The sequence below is a fragment of the Mirounga leonina genome, unplaced genomic scaffold, assembly GCF_011800145.1.
Source record: "Mirounga leonina isolate KUSES-001 unplaced genomic scaffold, KU_Mleo_1.0 Mir_366, whole genome shotgun sequence".
Taxonomy (NCBI): domain Eukaryota; kingdom Metazoa; phylum Chordata; class Mammalia; order Carnivora; family Phocidae; genus Mirounga; species Mirounga leonina.
In genome coordinates, this window is record NW_023270709.1 from 28,173,958 (window position 1) to 28,198,399 (window position 24,442).

The window sequence follows — 24,442 nt, forward strand, 5'->3', positions numbered from 1 at the left end:
TCTCCCTCGCCCACTCCCCCTGCTTCTCCCTCCCCCACTCCCCCTGCCTGTGTTCCCTCTCTCGCTGTCTCTCTCTCTCTCTCCGTCGAATAAATCGATAAAATCTTAAAAAAAAAAAAAACTGTATTAAACCTCACAGGTTATTTAAGGCATTTTCAGGCCAATGTTACCTCTACTGCAATTTTCGTCTATTATTTTTTATTCTTTTTTTTTTAAGATTTTATTTATTTGACAGAGAGAGACAGAGAGAGAGGGAATACAAGCAGGGGGAGTGGGAGAGGGAGAGGCGGGCTTCCCGCCGATCAGGGAGCCCGGTGCGGGGCTTGATCCCAGGACCCCGGGATCACGACCTGAGCCGAAGGCAGACGCTCAACGACTGAGCCACCCAGGCGCCCCTATTATCTTTTATTCTAACTTTAAAAACAACCTTTATTTCCTAAGGATTCTTGTCTTGGACAAGGAGGAGAATGTATTCTTAGAGGTATCACAAAACTAAAAGTGACATTGCCAGTTAGGGCTAAAGATTTCTTCCTGAGGAAAGCAAAGAAAAATATTAGTATTGTGTAGTTTCTACTTGTAACTTCCATCTTGGCAGACATTTGGGGGGAAAAATAACATATTCATTTTATTATTTCCATTTTTTCCAAGACACATGCTTTTTATTTATTTTTATTTTTTAAATTAAGTTGATTAATTTAAGGAAGCTCTATACCCAATGCAGGGCTTGAACTCACAACGTCAAGATCAAGAGCTGCATGCTCTACCAACTGAGCCACCTGGGTGCTCCTATTATTTCTATTTTTGATAAGTTCTACAGTCACATGATTCAAAAAATATAAAAAGCTATACAGCAAGTTTTGTCCTGTTACCCCCCCACCAGGAGGACACTATTAGTCCTCAAGTATCCTCCCAGAAACAAAATATGTGTATATAATATTTAGCTGTCCAGATATATCATTAAATGAAAAAGAACATAGTGCAAGACAATATGTAGATGGTACTTCTAAAAAGAAGTAAACATATCTACAGTTGAATATATACACCATTTTGCATGTGTGTGTGTCTGCATCTGTCATATAAAAATCTAGCAGCGGTGTGCTGTGTTCTAGGGTGTATTCATTTGTGAGATATTGCCACATTTCCTCCATGGGGGTTGTGTTGATTTACAGTCCTCACCAACAAAGTGGAAAGACCAGACCACACCTGCTTGTGCGACCCTCTAAGGGGGAGTATTATTTGACCTAACGTTGTCACATCATCTAAATGGAGGCACAAGGAGGAAATGATTAGGAATCCCAAATAATGTTATAAGCTTGGTAGTCTTGGTTTATCACAGAGTTTCTGAGTAACCACTGGCAGTTTATAAATTGGACTGATTAAATATTTAAGATTTAATAGATTTCCGGGATTGGTGTGGTGGAACCTGTGTTTGCCTTGAGGGTAAAACTCGTTTGATTGCTTTATTAGAATGAAATTTTGAAATGTCTAAGTTAGAGGTCTGGATGGACCATTGGATTCAAAGCTTTACATCTTATGCAACTCATGAGGGCACTCTACTTCCCTAGTTCTCAAAAGTGTGTTTTTCCCCCCAAAATAGCATCATCACCAGGAAACTTGCTAGAAATACAAAGTGTAGGGCCGGGCGCAACAATATGTGCTTTAACAAGCTCCAGGCAATGCTGATTTATACTACAGTTTGAAACTACTACTTCTGTTTTGTTTCAAAACATGGCTGACCTGGTTTCTCTTCTCTCCAGGACCCGCGCTTAGCCACGTTTCTGCCATCTTTCCAACATCCACATGTTGAGTGTTTGTCTGGAACCTTCCCGGCTTTGCCTGGCTCAGTGTCTCCAACCCCTACTCCGTCCGCGTCTAGAGCTGGGGCCCTCAGGGCAAGCTCAGGGGGTGTGAGAGACATCAGCCCACAGCACCAGCAACAACCCGTAGAATGACAAAATCCGTGTATCGAATCGATGCAGCGACGGGAGACCCCGGAGTAATGGAGGTGCGGCTCCGCAAGGCGGGGAGACGTGGCCTCGTGGAGGACTGAGTCCCCGGGGAAGGACCCCGAGGACACTGGGGGCGAGGGCGTCCGGTCGCTGGCTGTTTCCAGGCGGGACCAGGAGAATCGAGGGTTCCCTGGGGACGGCGCGCGGTCATCACAGGGCCGCGGGCCGGGCCGGGCCGCAGGTGGGCGGTGGCGTCCCGGGGGCTCCCGTGTCAGAGGAGCGACCCGGCGTTCACACTCTCATCCCGCAGCCCTCGCCGGCGGCCCCGCGCGCTGGCGGGCGGCGGGGAGGCCCCCGAGGGCCCCGGGACTCTGGGCTTCCGCGGGGCCCACAGACTCGGTCGCTCCCTGAGGCTGAGCGAAGGCGACCGGACCCAGAGGCCAGACCCCAAGTCCGCAGCGCCCACCCTGCCCGGCGCGACAGGCGTGCGATCCTCTCCCGTCGTCCCCGGGATGCTTGGGACGGATGCACCTGCGCTTCTCCTGCGGTTCGCGACTCAGCGGGGCGGCGGCGGCAGCGCGGGACCCTCCGAAGAGCTGGGTTCGGGCCAAGGCGGGGGAAACCGGAGCGCAGGTGCCGCAGTCTGTTCCTGCTGAAGAAGAGGCGACGGAGCGAGGGACCTGGGGTCCGGCCGTGAAGTCGCTGTCACGCACGTCTGGTGGGAGAATGGCCTTTGGGGGGGGGGAGGTGGCGGCAAACTGGCGCGTTATCGCCATTTAAAAAATAGGTACCAGACTTCAAAAGTAGAGTCACACATGTATGGTCAACTGATGTTCATCAAAGATGCCAAGGTGATTCAGGGAATTCTCTAGACGGAGAAGGAGAGTCTTTTCAACAAACAGTTATGCAGCATTTGGACAGCCAGCTGGGGGGGGAGGGGGGAGGATGACTCTCCATTCTTACTTCACACCATATACAAAAATTAACTCACAAGGGCTCATAGACATAAAACCTAAAACTAAAACCTAAAACTTTGAAATTTCTAAAAGAAAGCATAAGAGAACATCTTTGTGGATGTGAGTTTGGTAAATATTTTTAGAATAAAACGCAGAAAACAAACTATAAAAGAAAAATAGATAACTTGGATTTTATCAAAATCAAAAACTTCTGTTCTTTGAAAGGCACTGTTAATACAAATGAAAGGACAAGCCTCAGACTGGGAGAAAACATTTGCAAAGCACATATCTGATAAAAAAAAAAAAAAAAAAAAAAAGGCTGGTATCCAAAGTAAAGAACTCATACAATTCACAATAGGAAAAAATTCCCATATTCCATTAAAATGGGGGAACGATTTTAATTTAGACCTCAGCAAAGAAAATATATAGATGGCAAATAAGCACCTGAAAATATCTCAATATCATAGTTATGAAGGAAATTCAATTAAAACCACAATGAAATACCACTACACTCTTACTATAATGGATAAAAAAAATATTTTTAAAGATTTTATTTATTTGTGAGAGAGAGAGAAAGGAGAGGGAGTGGCAGGCAGAGGGAGAAGCAGGCTCCTTGGAGACCAGTGGGGGACTCGATCCAAAGACCCTGTGATCTTGACCTGAGCCAAAGGCAGACACTTAACCAACTGAGCCACCCAGGTGCCCCTAAAATTTTTCTTTTAAGTAACAACACTAAATGTCAATGAGGATGTGGGGCAAATGGAACTCTCCTATCTTGTAGTGGGAATACAAAATGGTACAGTCACTTGGAAAAATCAGTTTGGCAGTTTCTTATGAAGTTAAACACAAACTTGACAACCCAATAATCTTCCTCCTAGGCATTTACTCAAGAGAAAGGAAACATATATCCATCTGTAAGTGAATGCGTATAGCAGCTTTATTCATAATCACCCAAACCTGGAAACAACCCGAATGTCCATCATCCGGTAGATGGATAAGCAAACTGTGGTACATCCATGCAGTGGAATTTTAACTCAGCAATGCAAAGGACAAACACACTACAACATTAATTAATCTCAAAAGTAGTATGTAAGTGAAAGAAATTAGAAAGCAGACTCAAATGCTTATGCTGAATGATTCCATCCCAGAAAAGGCAAAAGGTATGAGTGAAAAATCAGATTAATGATTGTCAGAGCTGGGGGTGGAGGAAAGATTGATTATAAAGGAGCAAGGAGTGGGGTGCCTGGGTGGCTCAATTGGTTAAGTGTCTTACTCTTGATCTGGTTAAAGTCTTGATTTCAGGGTGGTGAGTTAGAGCCTCATGCTGAGCGTGGAACCTACTTAAAAAAAGGGGAGCAAGGGGGATCCTGGGGTACTGGAGGTGTGTGGTGTCTTGGTTGTAGCTAGTGGTCTTTATAGGATGATGCATGCTTGTCCAAACTCACCCAACTGTGCACATAAAAAGGTAAATTTTACTGTATGCAAATTATATCTTAATAGATCATCACTCAGAATTCCACTTCTAAAACTCTATCCTATAGAAATACTTACATATGCTCATCAAGAATTGTCAAAGAATGCTCAAGAAAGTAGTGTTTGAAATAGAGGGTTAGTAGATGGTTGATTTAACAAATTTGGTGCATCACTTAATCGCACTACCACATAACCATCAAAAAGAATGAAGTAAGTAGTAACTGATCTAAAAAGTACCACAGAACACTAATGTATAGCAGTTTCCATTTTTGTAAATGTAATTCTGTAAGTACACATAAATTATATATTCATTTATAAATAGCTTGGAGGAATACACCCCATACTGTTGGCATGGATTTTTTTTTTTTAAAGAATTGACTTGGGAGTGCAAGGACTTTTCAATTATTACTGAATTTGCTGTTGCAATGTTTGAAGGGGGTGACTGGTGGAGGGCATGTAAGCTTTAACATTTAAAAAAAATTCCATCTGTATAAACATTGGTCACTCACATAGGACTCAGGACTCAATTCCTGTTTGTGCTGACCACCCACCACACCGAGCTGAGTGGAAAACGATGGAAGAATTAAAAGGGGCGGGGGGCACCTGGGTGGCTCAGTCGGTTCAGCATCTGCCTTCTGCTCAGGTCATGATCTCATGATCCCAGGACCCTGAAAGGGAGCCCTGCATGTGGCTCCCTGCTCAGCGGGGAGCCTGCTTCTCCCTCTCCCTCTGCTGCTCCCTCTGCTTGTGCTCTGCTCTCTGTCAAATAAATAAATAAAATCCTTTTTTTTTTTTTTTTTTAAGAAAGAATGAAAAGGTATAATCCCTGACTGCAAAGGACTTGTCCCTTTGACTGGTGGAAGTGCGAAGGGGGTGCTAAGTGGCACGGGGGGGTGGTGTAGGTGGTGGATGGGGAGGACATGTTAGTAGTGGCTGGGCAAAGGAATGGGGAGACCCTTCCCACTGCAGACCCAGGGATTTTCAACCGTTTGGGGTCACCCCTTTAAGGATGTGAAGAAAGACTCTCAGAATTCATGATTTCGGGGATTCTCCCCCCCCCGGCGACCATTCAGGAACCTCAAGGCAGGACACTAAAGTTGGGGGCTGGGATCTCAGAGCAGAGAGCAACTCGGGTACTGGCGGCCAGTCTTTGCTGGATGAGTTCCCAGGTCCTTCCAGGCTGAAGATGTTCTGAATCAGAAAGGTCGAAATTAGGAATCCGTGAGTCCAAACCAGGAAGAAGCACAGAGTGGGCAAGAAGGTCTACTTAGTAAATACCCCCTCCCCACCTGGTAGGCGTTGCGCTCTGTCGAGCCGCAGGGGCCGGGCCCCGCCTGGCACTCTCAGACTCTCGTTTTCCGCCCCAAGTCCAGTTCCTAGGGTTCTTCACCTTCCTGCACCTCGAGCTCCGCTGACCTTTGGCCGCCCAGGCTGCCAGGGCGCGCAGGTGGTGAGTTCGGGGGGAGACGCGTCGCCCTGCGCTCAGCCTGGACTCTGGGCTCTGCTACCCTCAGGGGTGACTGCCCACCACGCTCGCGGTCGCCGGTCACAGCGGTGGCGGTAGGAATGTTTGCAACCGCAGATATAAGTGAAACTAAAAGAGGACACTTCATTCAACGCTGCGCAAAAATAGTTTGAGAACATTGTTGCAATGTATGTCTAGAAAGTGTAGCATCCCACAATAACCTTAGAAGAAATAGAAAGTCCGGGTGCACCTGGCAGGCTCAGTCGGTAGAGCCTGTGGCTCTTGATCCCAGGGTTGTGAGTTCAAGCCTTACGCTGGGCCTAGAGTTTACTTAGAGAACAGAAAATCCAAACAAACCATTTACAACGGAAGGCATAAAAGTTGTCAGCTACGCCCCCCTTCAGATACCAGACAAAACAGTTTCAAGGGTGAATTTTAACCAACCATTTACAGAACAAATAATCCCAATGCTTTTAAAACTGTTCCAGAACATAGAAAAAGAAGGGAATAGTCGATTCTGGGGGGAAACAATACAAATATTAATCTGGAAGCTCAAAATTGATTACCAATGAGAAAGCCATCTGATTCTCATTTATACTTAATCCTAAATAGGAGTAAACAGAATCCAGAAGCACATTAAAGGAGTAAATAATTAACTATGGCAAAATGATGATGAGCTTAAAATTGTTTAATATTAAGAAATCTTTAGGGGCACCTGGGTGTTTCAGTTGGTTAAGCATCTGCCTTTGGCTCCTGTCATGATCTCAGGGTCCTGGGATCGAGCCCCACCTCGAGCCCCACATCGGGCTCCCTGCTCAGTGCGGAGCCTCCTTCTCCCTCTCCCTCTGCTGCTCCCCCTGCTCATGCTCTCTCTCTATCCCAAATAAATAAATACAATCTTTAAAAAATACATTAAGAAATCTTTAAATATAATTCACCATATTAACATATCTAAGGAAAAACAGCATATAGTCATTTAAATAGATGTGGAAAAGCCATCTTATTATATTAATATACATTTTTGATATTAAAATTTTAGTAAAAAAGAATAGATGGTTCCTTAACATAATGAAACATACCTAACTTACATCAACAATCATTCTGCTTTTCAGATAAATATTAGATGCCTTTCCTTTAAAGTTAAAAATATGTTAGAAAAATGTCCATTCTCACTACCATTATTTTATATTGTTCTGGAGAAACTAGACAATGCATTTTTTTAAAGTAATCTCTCCACCCAATGTGGGGCTCGAAATTACAACCCCAAGATCAAGAGTCACATGCTTTATGGAATGAGCCAGCCAGGAGCCCCTAAACAATGCATTTAACAAGAGAAATAAGTAAATTGGAAGGTAGTTAAAATTATCATCATATTAGATTTATGATGGTATCCCAGGATATGCTTATAAAATTAAATATATTTATAAAAATAAACAAGAAAAATCAATTGTCTACACACATACAATGGAAGAAAAGACACCCATTTACCGTAGCAGTGAGACATAAAACATTGAGATATAAATTTAAGAAGAAATTACAAGATCAATGATAAGAAAATTTTAAATATTGTTGACTGACCCAAGATATGGAGAAAGAGGAATATCAATTTTCTCTACATGTTAGTCTAGGTATTTCATATAATACTAATAAAAATTAACATAGAATTTTGTTTTCAAACTCAATAAATTTCTTCTCAAGTTTATGTGAAAAGTAAACAAGCATTAGTAGCCAAGAAAATTCAGAAAAGAATAACAAGGAAAACATAGGCCTTTGGGATTTTAAAACATATTACAAGCTACAATGAATAAAACATTGTAGTATAAACAGGATAGAAAAATCCATAAGTAGGCCCAAATATTTAAGCATTTGATTAATATGGCATTTCAAGTTAGTGGAGAAATGATGGCTCATTCAAGAAATGGTACTATGGGGCACATGGTTGGCTCAGTTTGTTAAGTGTCTGCCTTAGGCTCAGGTCATGATCTCAGGGTCCTGGGATTGAGTCCCGGGATGAGTCCTGGGATCGAGCCCTGCATTGGGGCTCCCTGCTCAGGGGGGAGCCTGCTTCTCCCTCTCTTGCTCCCCCTGCCTGTGCTCTCTGTCAAATAAATAAATAAAAACTTTAAAAGAAAAGAAAAGAAAAGGTCCTGGGACATCTGGGTAAATAACTGAAAAAAAAAAGTGTAATCCACACCTCACATCTTACAACTGTATCAGTTCCAGGTGGTTCAAAATTTTAGGAAAAAAATAAAACCATAAAAGTACTAGAAGAAACTACATGAGAATTTTCCCTTACAGTTTTGGCACAAGGGAGGCCTTCTTATCACAGAAAGCATACAAGATTAGTAAATTCAACTAAAAAATTAAAAATTTCTGTATACCTAACTAAAGCCACCATAAAGAAAGTCAAATGAAAAAAATTCCAAATTATCACAAAGGACTAATTTCCCTAATATATGATGATTGTGATTATACAAGTCAAGAGAAAGACCATCACAAATAGGAAAAAAGAGAAAGGATGTGAACAGAAAGGAATTGTACATAAATATTAATTTATTAATTTTTTTCATATTTAAAGAAACTAATTAGTACTAATTAATACTAATATTAATGATATACTATTTTTTGCCTATCAGGTTGGCAAAAATCAAAAAATTTGGTGAAGATTTGGGGTGGCATCGCTTTTAGATATTGTTAGAGAGTTGAAAAAAATTTTGAAAGTATTTATTTATTTGAGAGAGAGAGTGCGAGGGGGGGCGGGAGGGGCAGAGGGAGAGAATCTCAAGCAGACTCCCCAATCTCTGGAGCCAGACTCAAGGCTCCACCTCGCGGCTTGATCTCATGACCTTGAGATCATGACCTGAGCTGAAACCAAGAGGTGGGCACTCAACTGACTGAGCCACCCAGGCACCCTAAAGTTGTAGATTTGTATAACTACTTCTTTTTATTTATTAAAATTTAAAAAATTTTAATTCTGGTGTAGTTAACATAGTTATATTAGTTTCAAGTGTATTTTATAACTACTTTGGAGAGCAATTTAGTAGTGTATATTAATTTCATAAATGCATATATTCTTTGGCTCAGCAATTCTACTTTTAGGAATTTATCCTAGAGATTTACTAACATGTGTAAGATGTAGGATACTATTTAGTTCATCATTGTTTATAAATAGAAAATATTTGGAAATAGCTTAATTGCTCATCAGTAGAAGACTAGGTAAATAAATCTGTGAAATGGAATATTTTGGAACTGTCAAAAATAAAAAGGGAGATCTGTGTGTCCAGCTCTGAGAAAATCTCCAAGATTTATTGTTAAATTAAACAAACAGAATAGGGAACTGTAGGCGTCATTTTCTACTATTCGTGACAATAATAGGGAGAAGGTATGTATAAATACATGCTTCTTCATGCATAAAATATCTCCAAAAGTCTACATAAGAAATCGAAGGTTTTGACTGTTTCTAGGGAATGAAATTAGGTGGCTTGGGGGTAGGAGTAAGATGAAGATTTTTAATTAAAAATTTTTGTTTTGAAAATGTTTAAATATATAAAGAGAGAGACAGAGAGAGAAAGAGAAAGACTAGTACATATCCACGATCCCTTATCCAGTTTCAAAAATCCATAAAATTCTGAAAACTCTTTTTTTTTAATTTTTTTTAAAGATTTTATTTATTCACTTGAGACAGACATAGAGAGAGAGAGAGAGAGAGAGAGAGAAAGCATGAGCAGGGAGAGAGGCAGAGGGAGAGGGAGAAGCAGGCTCCCCGCTGAGCCAGGAGCCCGATGCGGGGCTTGATGCGGGGGCTCGATCCCAGGACCCCGGGATCATGACCTGAGCCGAAGGCAGACGCCCAACCATCTGAGCCACCCAGGCGCCCCCCCCCCTTTTTTTTTAAATTTTTTAAAGAAATTCTGAAAACTCTTAAAACTGGTAAATCTTCGTCTTCATCCGGGGCAAATCTCTGTTACTGTTCTGTTTTTAGAGACTAGCTCTGGGAACCAGTGGCCTGCGCGGTGGGCCTGCACTACCCCCCCCGCCACCCCAGGGCCTGGGCGCAGGTGGCCTATTGACCGGCCCACGGCGGGGACACCCCGCCGCCTCCCGGCCGGCGCGCACCCAAAACCCCAAAATAAGTTAGCGCTGGCCGCATGGTGGGAGCGGGCCTCCATCCTGCCGAGGGTGGGGGCTGTAAACACGCGAGCGGGGGCCTCCCCAGTGGTCTCCAACCACCAGGCGCAGAGCAGCCGGAGCAGGGCGGGCTCGGGCGTGAGAGGCCGCCTTGGATCTGGTCCACCCCCTGCTGGGCTCAGAGGTTGTAACGCGACGCGCGGTCTTCACGTCACAGAGGCCTCCTTGCCCACGGTCTTGGGGAGCCCTTGGTGGCGGTGCCAGGTCGCTGGCACCCTTGCACTCCGTAGCCACACGGTGGTCACCGCGCGCAGCGGGTGCTCGGGCTTGGCCAGCGCGAAGGCCCCCTTCTTGGACGGGGCGGCCCTGTAGGACCTGTGTCGCTCTCGGCTGTCTGGAGCCGCGCTGCGGCGGCGGGAAGGCGCCGCGGTTGGGCCGCGATTCTGGGCGCTTCCGGGCTGAGGCTCGGAGCGGAGCCCACGGGCCTCCTGCAGGTGCGCACCTAGCGAGCGGCGGTGGCGGGCACACTAGACACCAGCAGGGAGCTGGGGGTGCCACGTCCGTCTGGCCGGCCTCCAGGCGCTGCGTGGCCTCCCCCCCCCCCCCCCTCCCAGGGGTCGGCGCAGCTCGGTCCGCCCCCCCCCGCCGCCCCCTCCCCCACCCCAGGGGTCGGCGCAGCTCGGTCTCCAGCCGCCGCGGCTCCTCGGGCGGGCGTGGGGTGGCGTCAGGCGGGGCTGGGCCGCTGTCCTAGCAGGGCCCCCCCGCGCGGCGCCTGCTCTGGGGAGGACCCCCGTCCTCCTCTGGGGCCTCGGGGTGGGCGAGGCTGGGCCCGCTCCCAGGCATAGGGGAGTCCTCCCGGCCAGCGTCTCCTCGGTGTGGAAATGCCACACCTTTAGGCTGGACCCGTGCAGGAGGGCCGCCAGACCTCCGTGTCATCGGGCGCGGATGGTGCCGCACGCGCGTCCTCCTGCTCGGCTCGTGCACGCAATCCCACACCGGCCCGCACGCCTGCTGACCCTGCGCTCCCCCTTTTCCTGGGGCCGCAGCCCCGGCTCCGGGCGCTCCCAGGCCCAGTCCGGCAGGAGGGTCCGGAGGCGGCGGGGTGCGCGGGAGTAGCCAGGGAACTTGACGTGGGAGGGCTTGAACTCGAACTCCAAGGGGAACTGGGGGGACCTGAGCACGCAGTCCAGGAACTGCAGGACCCGGTGTGGAGCCGCTGCTCTGCGCGGCCGGTGCGCGCCCCGCGGTGGCTGAAGCCGCTCCTCCTCTACCAGCGGACGGAAGCCCCCCTGAGTGTGGCGGGGGGGTCCGAGAACAGCCGCGCCGGGGCCAGCCGCTGGGTGCTGATGTCCCAGCCGTCCCCCAGGCTCACCAGGACGGAGGAGCCTGAGATCAGGAGCTCCACCACCACCCACACCCGCGGCGGCTTGTGGATCTGGATCCCCTCAGTCCTGCCCGAGTGCGGGGAAGGAGGCGGGGCCCGACTCTGCGGCCCACAGCCTGGCAACGAGCCTTCAGCAGCGTTTTGAAGCTGGTCTTCACTTGCCGCGCCTCCAACACCTCGATGGGCACCAGCTCCCAGCGCTGCACACCCTTGAGATGGGCTTTGTCCCCAGTGATGTAGAGGGCTGCGCGCTGGGGCGCAGAAAGCCCCGTAGTGTGTTTGGGGGGGGGGAGCTCGCGCGCTGGGGGCGTTGGCCAGGGAGAGGGTGAAGGTAGGACTGTCACTGCCCACGTCATTGCGGGCTCACCCATTGCGAGCTGCCCCATCTACCTCTGGGCGTGGTCCGTCTGGAGGCCAAGACGGCCACAGGATTGGACAGCGTGGTGACCCTGGCTCTGGGGCTGGGCACGCGGCTGTCCGTATGGGCGCAGGAGAAGCCGTTGGGGGCGCTGCGTCCCAACGCACCGGTCATCTGGGGCATATCTTGAAGTGGACTGAAATTCGTTCGTGTTAAGAAAATCTGAATTCAGAAACCCAGTTACTCGCAAAGGTTTATGTGTAATATATAATGAACACCATGTGCTCACCTACATTTATAATTGTTCATTTTGCCATATTTGCTGTTTCTACCTCTGCTGAAGTATTTCGAGGTAAATTATAGACATTACACATAACACTCTTGAATACTTCAGTATTCATCTAAAAAATAAGGACATTTTCCTATGGAACTACAATATCATTATCAAACTCAACAGAAGAGAAAAATCAAGGGAGATTTTTCAACGTATGCCCTTTTGAGCTTTTTGTAAAATTTTGAATCTGTGGCTATATAACTTATTCAAAATAGGTAATAAATTTTCAAATTAAAAATAAACTGAATGGGATCTTTGATACTTAAAATTGACCAGAAAGCTACGGGATCTGCCCAAGATATCACTAAAGGACAGAAAGATTATTTTAGGAACCCAGTTGAAAGTACAGATTGGGGTGGGGGGGGACATTTCATTTTAATGCCAACTAAGTTAGGGCTGGTGTGAGTGGGACTTTCATCCAATCAATACTGATAGCGTGGTAGGCATGGAAAGCCAATCGAAATTCAAAACAATTGTCTATTACTTTGAAGCAATGTTTTGTTCTATCACAGAGAGGGTCCAATGTAATGAACTTGCCACCAGGTGACTGCTGTTCCCACTGGGGTATTACATCATACTTAGGGTTTAGAATTGGTTGGTGACATCCATAGGGCAGATCAGCTTGCCCACTTACTGAAACTATCTTGGGTTAGTGAAGATTCATATGGGACATAAGTATTTTTAGACTTGGGTCTATCCACATACGAGCTAGTTCCCTCAATCTCTTTGTTAACAATTCTCTAATTCTCCTTCTGTCCTTCTTTTGTTTCTCCCTTTTCTTCTCCTCCACCTCCACTTCTTCCTCCTCCTCCTTCATATTTTTTAAGTTTATGACATAACTTGCAGAAGAGTCAATATCCCAATATACCTGTTTCCAGATTCAAGTAACACTCAATCTTTTTTTTTTTTTTTAAGATTTTATTTATTTGACAGAGAGAGATACAGCGAGAGAGGGAACACAAGCAGGGGGAGTGGGAGAGGGAGAAGCAGGCTTCCCGCGGAGCAGGGAGCCCGACGCGGGGCTCGATCCCAGGACCCCGAGATCATGACCCGAGCGGAAGGCAGACGCTCAACGACTGAGCCACCCAGGCGCCCCAACACTCAATCTTTATAGTTAGTCTTGTAGTCAGCATTTCTTCTAGTCTGAGCTGAGTGGTGTTTTAAGTATTTTCAGTAGAGATTCCCAATTCTAAGTAAAAAGTAATCCCTTCTGTCCCAAGACAATCATCAAGCACTGCTATTGCTATAGGGGAATCTCCCTCCAAACAGACAAGTGGGAGCCAGTCTTTCTCAGAGCTGTTTAGCTACAGGGAAATCCAATGCACTATCCACTTGATCCTAGGGTGGAGGCTGCCTGAGTGCTATAGTTGACCTGCTTAATGAGCACACATGATCCAGTTAGAGAGCCTAATCAACTATCAGTGACACATTTGAGAGTTTCATGCAAATAGAAACGGTTTACTTGTCACAGGTGGGCACCAAAATGCAAGAGAATAACGTATTTGAATGGTATTCCAGTTAAAGAAAAGCTGAAAATTTACAGTCGTTATATAGTTTGTTGGGAAGGTTTGTACTGAGGGCTTTGGGGGGTGTGTTGAAGAAAGTGATCAGGATTTTGAGCATATTTTCTTCATGCTGGTAGATTATACACTTACTGGATATTTAGAAGAAGTTAAAATAAAGGATGAAACCTGACCTTATTTAATGCCCTCAGATGGCTAGTTTGAGTAAAACAATCACAGGAATTTACAAAGCTATGGTTTTGGAGTTAAAACGCTGCATCAAAGAATTTACATTAACATGTAAGATACTTTCCTACTGCTGTGATAAAATAAATAATGAGGTTCTGTTAAAAACAAAAACGTAATTTATGCAATACCATCATTCTGGTTGGCATGATAAAACTGATGGATGACTAACAGTATTAATTATGCTTTTTGTACCAATAAAGCTAATTTAGTTGATTTTGGATTCCCGCTAAAAATCCAAGAGACTTCTGTAGCAAAAAATGAAGGAAGGAGAGGAGCAAAGGAGCAAAGAAGGAAAGCAGAAGGAAGGAGGGAAGGAAGGAGGAAAGTCTGCCAATACCTAGAGCCCGGACAAATAAACTGCAGTACGTGTGCTTGATGTACTATTATGCAGCCACCAAAGGAGTTAGACCTACATGAGCAATAAAGAGGTCTGAGGTACGTGAAATGAAAACGTTAAAATAAGTGGAGAAAAAGCTAAATGTCAAATAGCTTCATGCCTGTCTATCTAGGTGTGAGACAGAGATGGGAATTACACGCGCGAATCCCCAGCTCACCCCTGGCCACTGGGCCACCCCAGGGAAGTGGGGCTAAGGAGGGATAGGACGGGATTTCACCTTTTGCTTTATTAATTTTGGCACTGCCTGAGAATTTTTAAAAATCATAGGTAATGTTTTTCAAAAATAAGCATTTTCAAGTTAACGGCCGAGGCTGCACGCGTTTCTTCCCCTTAAACGCGTTCCCCGTGCGCGAAATTCCAACCACGTGCTCCGCCGCGGGAGGCGGGAGACGAGACGCGGGATCCTAGAGCGGCCCGGAAGTACTCCCGCCCCGAGCGCCCCCGCGCGGCGGGCGGCCCCCTCGCGGCGGCGCCTTGTGCCGGCTGGCGCGCCCCCGCCGACGCCGCGCCGGGACCCTCCGCCTCCGGGCCTCGTTCCGCGCCCGTGAGGCGGCGCCGGGACCCCGGGGCGGGCGGGCGGGCGTGGCTGGGGGAGGGCCGTGGAAGGTAAGCCTCCGCCCGCGGAGGGCGGGTCGTCCCGGCTCGGGGACATCGCGCGGGCAGGGCCTGGGAGGACGGCGAGGCTGGAGGGCCGCCCCGGGAGTCGCGGCCGCCCGTCGGCCTGGAGTCTGACAGGGGCCGGGAAGTCAAGCACAGAGTCCAGGCCCTCAGCTTTTGGCTCTGGGACGGGTTAAGGGGCTGTGAGCGGGCTGGCTTTCGGCTGCAGGGTCCTGGAGCCCTGGCGTGCGCGCACCCCGGGGCGCCTGCTGGGGATGCGTGCGCCGGGGCTCCCTGTCCTGTCACCAGGCCCCGTGCCCGGTGCCCGCTCCCTGCGAGTCCACCACAGCGCCTGTGCCGCGGGAATTCAGCTTCAGGGCTGCACGGCCTGACGTTGCGCAGACGTACGGGCCTCCTGGGTCGCAGGCACTGCCTGGGCGTCTGTGGATTCTAAGGACTGTCCTCATCAAGAACCTGACCGAGGCAACCTGCCGAACTTCCCGACATCCGTTTCTTATCTCCTGAAGTAGCGGTTGTTATCAAACCTCGGAGGGTCACGTGAACATTCACTGTGGTCCGGTATGGAAAGCATGAGTCCCAGGGAAGAAAGTTCATTCGTTAATCCAAGACAAGAACAGTTTCTGTCTCTTCTTTGGCTAATTTCACTTCTACGTAATGAGTCTGAGCTTTTTAACCGTTCTGAGTGAGCTGTGTGGCCCCTAATTTCTCCATGAGCGCTGTAAGGTATTTGTATTGCTATTTCTTCACATCCAGAGACTGAGATTGAAAGAAGAAGATAAGGGGCGCCTGGGTGGCTCAGTTGGTTAAGCGACTGCCTTCAGCTCAGGTCATGATCCCAGGGTCCTGAGATCGAGTCCCACATCAGGCTCCCCTTGCTCTGTGGGGAGCCTGCTTCTCCCTCTGCCTCTGCCTGCCACTCCCCTGCTTGTGCTCTCTCTCTCTCTCTCTGTCAAATAAATAAATAAAATCTTTAAAAAAAAAAAAAAAGAAAGAAGAAGATAAGAAGTTGGCTGAAGATCACACAATTAGTAAATGTTAGAGCTGGAATAAAGTCCAGTTCTGAGTGACTTGAAAGTATATGCTTTTTGCACATTACGACCTTATATTTCCCATTCTTCCCATCCTTTGGTCCCCCAGTGACTTTACTTTCAGTGAAGAGCCTTGGGACCTGTTACAGTTGTTTTTTAATCAGTGCCTATCATTAGCTATTGCCATTTTTCTATGTAAACGGTGATTTTTACTGCTTAGGAGGGAATCTTCAAAGGTGTTTCTAAAACGTAGCTCCAGCTGGAGGGTGCTTTTTAAACTCTTCAAGGACAAGATGAATGCAGACTCAAAGGAGGTTTCACCCCTGGATGGGCAAGCCCCTGAGGCTTGGGAAGAACTTCTGACAGTGGAAATGGAGACGGAAAGTCGCCTCTAAGTGCAGGAATCCAGGCTGAAACATAGTAATCCCCTGGCAAGGGAAATTTTCCGAAGGCGCTTTCGACAGCTGTGCTGCCAGGAGACCCCTGGACCCAGGGAGGCCTTCACCCGACTCCAGGAGCTTTGCCGCCAGGGGTTGAAGCCACATGTGAGCACAAAGGAGCAGATCGTGGAGCTGCTGGTGCTGGAGCAGTTCCTGGCCATCCTGCCCGAGGAGCTGCAGGCCCGGGTGCGGGAGCGGCACCCGGACAGCGGGGAGCAGGCGGTGACCGTGCTGGAGGATCTGGAGAGGGAGCTCGATGAACCTCAACATGAGGTAGGAAGGGAGATTTGCCAGGAAAAAGTATGTATGCGGGACCCTTGAATCCTTTGTTTTATACCCCCTTGACTAACTCTAATCCTGCTTCCTGCTTCTTTCTGGGAAGTGTTCTTCAGACAGTTTTCTCTTCAGAAGTCAAATCTCATCTCTTTGTTTCCAGGTGGTAGCCCACACGCAGGGGCAAGAAGTCCTCTCTGAAGAGACAGTGCCTCTGGGAGCACAGACATCACCGAGCCTCCAGTCCCGGCCTGAGGAACCCCAGCTCACCCGTGACACTGCTCAGCAGCCCCACCCTATTGGAGAGACAGGTGAGGGACAGGATTTTTCTGGTGCTGAACATATGAGCCCCCCTTGTCAAGCAAAAACAAATAAAAAGCCCAGACCTGGGGAGCCAGGGGATCAGGAGTCCCTTTGCCAGGTGACAGCAATGCTCCATGTTTCCAAGTGCACAGTGTGCTCACTGTGTCCCCTTGCCCCACGCTCAGGCTCCACCCCGAGTCCCATCCTGGAGGCTCTCTGGTCTCCTGGCACATGGCACCTCAGGGAGACTTCCAGGAATCACTGTGAGGAGCAGCTTTAGAGAATCGGTGTGATAGGGTCGATCATGGCTTTGCCTCTGGAAGCTGCTTGTACGTGGGCAGGTCACTCAACCATTTGCTCTCAGTTCCCTCATCTCCAGAATGGGGTTGATCATAGTATTGCCTTAGTCTGCTTGGGCTCTCATAAAAGAACTAGCACGCACTGAGGGGCTTATACAACAGACATTTATCTTCTCACTGTTCTGGAGGCTGGATGTCCAAGATCAAGGTGCCTGCGGGGTGGGTTGTTGGTGAGACCTGTCTTCCTGGCTTGCCCACGGCCACCTTCTTGCTTTGTTCTCACACGTGCCTTTCTCTGTGCACGTGCTTATTGGGGTGGGGGGAAAGAGAGACGGAGGGAGGGAGAGAGAGAAAGCTCTGGTGTCTCCTCCCCTTATAAGGACATCAGTCCTGTTGATTTAGGGCCCCACTCTTTTTTTTTTTTTTTTAAAGATTTTATTTATTTATTCATGAGAGACAGAGAGAGAGAGAGAGGCAGAGGGAGAAGCAGGCTCCCAAAGAGCAGGGAGCCCGATGTGGGACTCGATCCCAGGACCCTGGGATCATGACCTGAGCCGAAGGCAGACGCTTAACCATCTGAGCCACCCAGGCGCCCTAGGGCCCCACTCTTAATCATCTGAATTACTTTCCTAAAAGGCCTTATTTCTAAATACAGTCAGGGCTTCAACATGTGACTGAGCGTAAAAGAGGTGACACAATTCAGTTGGGCAAGTGTGCACCACAGAAGGTGGTTGTGAGCACTGAACGCGAACAGCTGACCAGAAAGCACTTGGCAAGCTGTCCCTCAGGGTCCCCTTTGCCAATCTGGCCAGTGTTCGCAGGGCAAATCTGTGAGCGCACTCAGTAGGTGGCAGACTGGATGGGGGAGTCTGGTGGAACCAGCCTCTGCCCCTTCCTGGCAGGTGACGTCGTGGTGCGTGCCGTCCTGGGCACATGGGGCCGAGCCGGCTGCCTTCCTGTCCTGGCTGTCCCTGCCACAGCTGGCCCAGCTTCCGTCTGATTTCTCACACCAGACCTCGTCACCTCTTACTGATGGTTAGCCGTCTAATAGTCGGTGTTCTCACACCAGCCCCATGTGGATCGAAGCCGGACTTCCCTTGCTGCTCTGCCTCCTGCCTGTGTTTATTCCGTCTGCCCTAGCAATCATACGGTTATCCTGAATTTCTGCCACTTGGAACACAGCTCTTGACTTAAATTAAAAAGATATTTTTGAGTGACTTCTGTTGCTCTGCAGACCTTCCTCTAGCTTCTGTGACCTCATCAGATTAAAAGTCCTTTGGTTTCTGGGCCCCTTGTCTCAGTCCATTAAGCGTCCAATTCTTGAGTTCCGCTCAGGTCATGATCTCGGGGCTTCATACTCAGTGGGGAGTCTGCTGGAGATTTTCTGTCTCTCTCTCTCTGCCCCTCCCCACACTCGTGCACTCTCTCTCTATATATAAAATAAATATGTCTTTAAAAAAGTCCTTTGGTTTCATTTTCCTCCTTCATGAACATCTTTGCAATCTGTTCGTTTCTTCCTCGTCTCCCTGTGAACTTGAACTTTTTATTTTCCAGCCATCTTTTCCTTTCTTCTGCCTTCCAAACTGCATCTAGAACCCTACTGGCAACCCCTTCTTTCAGGAAGCACATCTGAGCCAGTCCTTCCTCCTGTCTGTCCATCGCTCCCTCCTTCCATCCAGTCATCCACTAAGCATTTCCTGTGGCTGCAGGAGAGTATCCTGAGGGCGTCTAGAAATCAGAGTTCTCTGAATGGGACTATCACGGCAGGTATGTGTCTTCAGGAAAAGCCAGCTTTGCAAAAGCAACATAGTAGGTGTTTGAGGTTAGAAGGACTAAATCCAAGTTCCAGCTCTTCAATTTTTTTTTTTAAAGATTTTATTTATTTGACAGACACAGCGAGAGAGGGAACACAAGCAGGGGAAGTGGGAGAGGGAGAAACATCGAGCCCCATGCGGGGCTCAATCCCAGGACCCTGGGATCATGACCTGAGCCAAAGGCAGATGCTTAACGACTGAGCCACTCAGGCGCCCCTTCAATTTTTCTTTTTTAACTAAGCAACATTTAAGGTTACTTTGTATCACTGAGTTTGAGTTTCTTTCAGAACTGCTGATGGTAAAAAAAAAAATCCAAATAATATAGAAGTTTATGTAGTAAAACATGAAAGTTCTCCAAATTTTATTCCCCAGGAGTAACCACTCTTGTCAAATTGCTGTGTATTTTCCAGACTTTCTCTACATACGTACAGAGTCTGTCTACCTTTTATTTGCTGTTCACCTCTTTCAAGAGGTGGGCAGATAACATCAGGGGGTTTTGTGGTGCATAGTTTGATACCATAGGTGACAGTGCTTGTGAGTCACGGGCGGCCGTATAAATGGTCGTCATTAGAAGGTGAGAAACGGCTTTGTTTTTATATTTACCCAGTACTCTTGTACATTTCAAATGTAAGTGTGAAGTTTGGGCAGAAGGGCAATGCTGATCCCACTTGTGGCCTGTTTCTTCTCTGAAGACGCATTTCTGTTTTCCAAACCTGTTGTCATCCCCCAGCTAAAAGGAGCTGGAGAACATGGTCTAACAAGAGAGGAGTCTGCAGAGGCTCCTGTTCAGGTGCGTGAGGGACAGTAATCAGATGCGGGAGAAAGAGCTGGATGTTTGGGTAAAAAGAGGAGGGCTGGAGGCTGATCTCTCTGGGCTCTCTGGTTGCAAGGAGATCTGTTGGTGCGCAGGCTCCTTGGGAGCTTCCCAGGTGTGATCTGAAACCAGCCCCCTCGTGTGGGGGGCAGGGAGAGACTGGAGACAGCGGGTAGGGGGTGGTTTTAATAAGCAAAGGAGGCTTACACGGGAGGCTCTTCCTGGGTGGCAGCAACGTGAGTAGATCTCCAACCCACCTGCCAAATCGTGAAAGTTTATACAGAGGCCTTACCAGCTTCGGTCACGTGTACTGTCCAGACGGTGTTGCCCCCCCGTCACCGTCCCTGGCCTTGGGGTGGCTCCCCGGAGTGGGGCAGGCAAGTGGAACTCACATTCCAGGGACAGAGGAGGGGGTGAGGAGCTTCCAGTGGTCAGGGTCCAGCTCATGGGTCACTTGGCAGTCATGTTTTCTTGACAGCTTCCCCGAACAGTCCTATCCGCAGAGCCCGAGACATCCTGAGGACACCGCAGGGCTGCTCCCTAGTGTTTAGACAGTTTGGGTCTGTCTGTCTCCATTCTTCCCTTCAACTGCTCCAAGTCTGATGGGGTTGGTTGGACAACTATCCAGTATGGGCCGGTTCTGTCGGGAGTGCTTGCCTCAGGTGCCCGTCCCTGGGCTGTCATTTGAGGCCATAGTAGTGGATTGGTTTCAATGTTTTCTTTTATTCATTCAACAAATATTTATTGAAAACTGCCTTGTGCCATCCGTGATTCAAGGAATAAAACAGAAAGATCCCGCTGTCATGGAGATTAGATTGTGGCAAGGAGGGGGACAAACAGGGAGGTGATGCAGGGTGTTAGAGGTGGTAAGTTGTGGAACGGGACAGAACAGGAACAGGGGAGGGAGATTGTGAGTGCGGTGGGTGGTGAGCTGCTTGCAGTAGTAAGTAGAAGTAAGGAAGTAGGAGCTGAGGGAAAACTTGAAGGAATGAGGGAGGGAGACTTGCTGTCATCTGAGCGGAGCCCGTAAAGGCCCTGGGCGGGGAACACACCCGGGGTGGTGCTGATTTCACAGTTGTTGAGTACTCCTGAGACCCCTGGAATGGCAGGATTGAACACTTGTCCCATAAAGGAATGAATGAGTCCATGGGGTGAATTCCCTTGGTCACTGTGAGGCTCCCCACCTCAAAAGGGGGAGGGACTTTTTTTTTTTTTAGATTTATTTACTTGTTTTTTAGAGAGTGTGTGCGAATGGGGCTAGGGGCAGAGGGACAGAGAGAATCTCAAGCAGACTCCATGCTGAGTGCGGGGCCCAATGTGGGGCTCAATCCCAGGACCCCGAGATCATGACCTAAGCCCCGAGGCGCCCCATGGTGAGGGAGTTCTAAGGGAGACCTAAGAGCAGCCACCCTGATCGTGACCCACCCCTCCCCATGAAGATGTAGAAGGAATTCTTTCCAGGCCCAGGCCACGTAAGGTTGGACTAAGCTGCATTTTGCCTAAGAGGCCAGACTTCCTTGTTACCTGGAGGAAGGTGTTACCACACTGACCCTGCTGTTTCTAACCTCCTTGCTGCTCTGTGATGTGGGGTCACATCAGGTTAGAAGCACCCTGTCCTTTTGTGCACAGTGACCCTCCCGTAGACTCAGGGAACAAGTGACATGTGCCTGGTCTTTTCTGTTTCAGATGGAATGACCAAGGCTGAGGACAGAGAGCTGGTGCTGAGGAAAGACTGTCCTAAGATAGTGGAGTCCCATGGGGAGATATTTTATGGACAGACCTGGGGGGAGTCCCCCCAGGATCCCCCACATGGAGAGCTTGGTGACCCTGAGGGTTGGGCAGCAGGGCGCTGGGGCAGCCCCCGAGGGGAGGGACGGCACAAGTGTGATGCGTGTGAGAAGAGCTTTGCCCAGAGCTCAGGCCTTGTTCGCCACCACAGAATCCACACTGGGGAGAGACCCTATGAGTGTAGTGAGTGTGGCAAGACCTTTAGTCGGAGCTCTGGTCTTTTCAGTCACCGAGGGATCCACAACCTGCAGAAACGGTCCCGCTGTGCGGAGTGCGGGAAGGCCTTCAGTCAGAGTGCGGGTCTGATCCAGCATCAGAGAACCCACAGGGGAGAGAGGCCCCATCGGTGCGGCCAGTGTGGGAAGAGCCACAGTCGGCGTCCGTTCCTCGTCGAGCACCCGAGGGGCCACACGGGGGAGCGGCCGCACATGCACCAAGTGTGGGAAGAGCTTCAGCCGCCACGCAGCCTCATCTGCCATCAGGAGACCCACACGCGGCCGGTTTTCCGGGCCACTGGCCAAGTCCCCGGGGGAGGCTAAGGCTAGAAAACGTCTTTCTTCACGTCCCACTAGGTGCGTTTTGGATCAAGTACTGACCTGTGGCCTGGGCACATCTGAAGAGGAAGGTGCGGGTGTTTGAAGCTGCTGCTTTCCCTTTGGCCCCTTCAGCCCTCCCTGGGGTGCCGCGCCCCCAGCCCTCGTGGGCACTGACTTTGGGACGGCTGCACCACTTTCCCCATCACGTAACCGGTGGCGCCGCCGTGGCCACATGCCTGAAGGTCTGTATCTGTTGAGTTCCTCGAGAGCACACAGAGGTCTGCTGATGGTTCGCAGTAAAGGGTCTGTGGCGTCCCCATGACGAGTACCTACGGGGCCAACCCCTTCCCCCTCGCTGCGTCCCCGGTGCCCGACCGGCGCTGTTTGCAGACTGCTTCCATTTCCGAAGCACAGCTGGCAGGGAAAGGGCGCCATCATTGTCCATCTTACAGACGAGGAAGCCGTGAGGCGTCGGGGTTTAAAACCTGGACTTTTGTTTTGGAATAATTTAAGCTAATAGAAATGATAGAGTTTTCATATGCTCTTCATGTCCCACCGTGTTTTTAGTTAAAGCCCCGGCTTTGGGCTTCACTCCCCAGGTGTTTATGGTGCTGTCCTGCTTCACTGGGATCGTCAGGCTGTGTCTGCGGAGCTCGGTCACCTAACAGTCCCTTTGTGCTCGTCCGTCACGCCCGCAGCTTTGCAGGCCGTCTGTGTCCCGAGTCCAAGGCCACCCCGTGGAGTTGGGTCACCAGCCACATAAGGTGCTTATATTTTTATTTATTTATTTTTAAAAATTTTATTTATTTGACCTGAGCTGAAAGCAGCTGCTCAACGGATTGAGCCCCTTCTTGATCCAAGTCTCCCTGTCCTTTTTCCCATTTCTCTACTGAGTGGGTGGCCCAGGAAGTCTTATGAACAAAGGTTTTATGAACAGTTTCCCGTCACAGAGCTAAATTACCGAATGCACAGCATTACCTACAAATTCCACACAACGCCATCTTGAGGGAGGGCATCCATTTCCCTCGCTGTGGGGGAAAGTTCTACCTGCTGCGAGAAGCCCAAGATGAATTTCTGCATCATAGTACGCTTAAAGATAGGCCCTGGGATCATCTGATAGAAATGTTGGGCATGAAATACAGAAATGGTCTGAGGATTGGCTGTTGCTGATTACATTAGGGGTCCCCTGCCTTGAGTGAGTTGAGATTCAAAAGTTCAACTCTGAAAGTTGCCTGTCTTCATCCCTTGTTGTGTCTCCAAACTGTGTGGTACAGTGGGGACATTAAGGACCAGGAGCCAGGTTGCCAGGGATGGAGTCCCTGCTCAGTGAGGTCTGCAGGGTGGGGCCTTTGGTAAGTCCCCTGGAGTGGATTTCCGAGAAGCAGAGCCCGGGCAGGGATTCAGGTCCAGGGGATTTACTGCAGAGGGGCAACCGCAGGGCAGCAGGGGAAGCAGGACATGGAGGAGAGGGCTGAGCAAGATGTGGTCTCAGTCTCGCTGGAGCCTAATTTGGGGGAAGGGTGTCTGGAACAAAACTCACCTTGGAGGCGAGGGGCTAGCCTTGTGTGTCCGCACTCAGCACTCATGGATTGAGGGTGGCCTGCTCATGGTGGCCAGGGGAAGGGAGCACTGTCTGGGTGCAGGGCAGGGCACAGGACCACGGGCAGCTTTCACCGAGCTCAGCCTCTCAGGCCTGTTCCTGCGCTTGCCTGCCCACTTCTCACAGTTGTTCTGAGGAGCAGCAGATAGCAATGAGAGGAAAGGACACTGTGATCTCTAAAATACACATCACCTGAAGAGAAGGGGCCATTATTACTAAGTTTGAATATGATCTATATATAGCAAGGCAAAAGGAGGGTTGGACAGCAGTGAGAGACCTCCTAAGTTAAAGTGTTTGGGGGACTTTTTCTTTTACCTCAATTGTTTAAGAAAGTATATTACAGACTGCAGTCATGTGGGGTTTAGAAATAAATTAATATTTGGATCAGGGGAGCAGAGAGAAAAAACTAAGTTAACATTAAAAAGTGAAGACGTGTCCTGAGTGGAATTCCCTGTTTTCCCTGAACTGGGAGCATTTAGTTCACGTGTAACGTAAATGTGCTCTGCAACAGTCTCTCCGTTAAATTGGTATAGGAGTTCTCCTCTCCCAGTGGCTTTCCCCCGCCTGCCCATCGCCCCGGGCCCGGCGGGCTGGCACAGGGCAGGCGAGCGGCTCACACGGCAGGGCAGCCGTGTATCTCCCACAGTTCTGGAGACGGGGAGGCCGGCATCCGGGCACCAGCTCGGGCTTAGGTGACGGCACCTTCTTTTGTGCTCACATGACCTGTCTTTTGT

General features: G+C 49.0%; 1 protein-coding gene across 1 annotated transcript; it reads left to right on the top strand.

The window, feature by feature from the left end:
• Positions 1-15,835: 15,835 nt before the first annotated feature.
• ZSCAN9 (zinc finger and SCAN domain containing 9) lies at positions 15,836-22,773 on the top strand. The gene is given in 6 exon segments (XM_035030456.1): positions 15,836-16,554; positions 16,718-16,865; positions 21,471-21,999; positions 22,001-22,144; positions 22,241-22,350; positions 22,676-22,773. Coding segments are annotated over 6 exon segments (1,449 nt in total). The 5' UTR covers positions 15,836-16,134.
• The last annotated feature ends 1,669 nt before the right edge of the window (positions 22,774-24,442 follow it).